We start from the raw sequence: 1,388 nt of genomic DNA, 5'->3' as shown, positions 1-1,388 counted from the left end.
TTTTTTCAGATGCATTCAAAAGTCTAGACTTGAAACTGGTTGGCCCATTTGACATTATGAATGGACAAGTAGTTGATGATGGACTTATGGTTACTCATTGGAGATATTTCTATGATCCTCCTGAATTCCAAGTAAGCATTTATTCATCAAAAATTCAGTGGGATAACTTATCGTGTATTCCTCTCTTGGATTTTGGGATGATAAAACCTTCCTTAGGATGGACTTATGGTTACTCATTGGAGATATTTCTATGATCCTCCTGAATTCCAAGTAAGCATTTATTCATCAAAAATTCAGTGGGATAAGTTATCCTGTATTCCTCTCTTAGATTTTGGGATAATAAAACCTTCCTTAGGTACATATATCTTATCTTATATCATTGTCAGAGTTCCCTCAAAACTCTAAAAAAAGCTCACGTAATGTATTGTGGCTGTCCTGCATGAGATTACAAAATTATGGGAAAACTTTGAACTACATCTTTCTGACTCCCCATGACTTCATGTGATGTGATGGTAGTGTGTTTCTACCTTTAATATCAACAAACGTAATCAATAAAATTAATTTTCCTCTATTCTATTCATCTTTCTTTTCACAGACAATCATTGACGTGATAGTAGTGTGTTTCTACCTTTAATATCAACAAACGTAATCAATAAAATTAATTTTCCTCTATTCTATTCATCTTTCTTTTCTCAGACAATCATCGTGTCTACAGGAAAGGATCATCTTCATTTCGGCTACTTCCGAGACTGCCCTGATGAAGCTCCTGTATTCATTGCCAGCAACTCCAACAAAGACTGTAAAATCAATCCTGTAGCTCCAAATATTTTTATTTTTATCAAGTAAGCATCTTACTTAAGCAGGAACTGAAGGTCCCATGTTACAAAGGTCTAGTCTAGTGATTAGAAAAATTAGAAGAAAAAAATTAGTAGGTCTATTATTGATATCTACGCTCGTCATGGACACAGGATCTTCAACTCTACCTCTTTGTATCACGACAAGCCAGCCTAGTTATATATACGTAGTTTCGGCTACTTCCGAGACTGCCCTGATGAAGCTCCTGTATTCATTGCCAGCAACTCCAACAAAGACTGTAAAATCAATCCTGTAGCTCCGAATATTTTTATTTTTATCAAGTAAGCATCTCACTTAAGCAGGAATTGAAGGTCCCATGTTACAAAGGTCTAGTCTAGTGATTAGAAAAATTAGAAGAAAAAAAATAGTAGGTCTATTATTGATATCTACTCTCGTCATGGACACAGGATCTTCAACTCTACCTCTTTGTATCACGACAAGTCCGCCTGGTTATATATACGTAGTTTGTAGTTTAACGCGCTTCCCTTGTAAGGCCTAAGTCCCGAGTTCGATTCCCACCCTGAGCTGATTTT

General features: G+C 36.0%; 1 protein-coding gene across 1 annotated transcript; it reads left to right on the top strand.

Moving 5' to 3' along the window:
• Positions 1–10: 10 nt before the first annotated feature.
• On the top strand, positions 11–842 carry LOC108254135 (histone PARylation factor 1-like; the record flags this gene model as incomplete). The annotated part of the gene is made up of 2 exons (XM_017449122.2): positions 11–131; positions 697–842. Coding segments are annotated over exons 1-2 (221 nt in total), but the record flags the coding sequence as incomplete, so codon positions are not given.
• Between the last annotated feature and the right edge of the window lie 546 nt (positions 843–1,388).

The sequence above is a fragment of the Diaphorina citri genome, unplaced genomic scaffold, assembly GCF_000475195.1.
Source record: "Diaphorina citri unplaced genomic scaffold, Diaci psyllid genome assembly version 1.1 scaffold13091, whole genome shotgun sequence".
Lineage (NCBI taxonomy): Eukaryota > Metazoa > Arthropoda > Insecta > Hemiptera > Psyllidae > Diaphorina > Diaphorina citri.
Note: the sequence above shows the minus strand (reverse complement) of the source record. Positions and strands in the feature narration are given on the sequence as shown.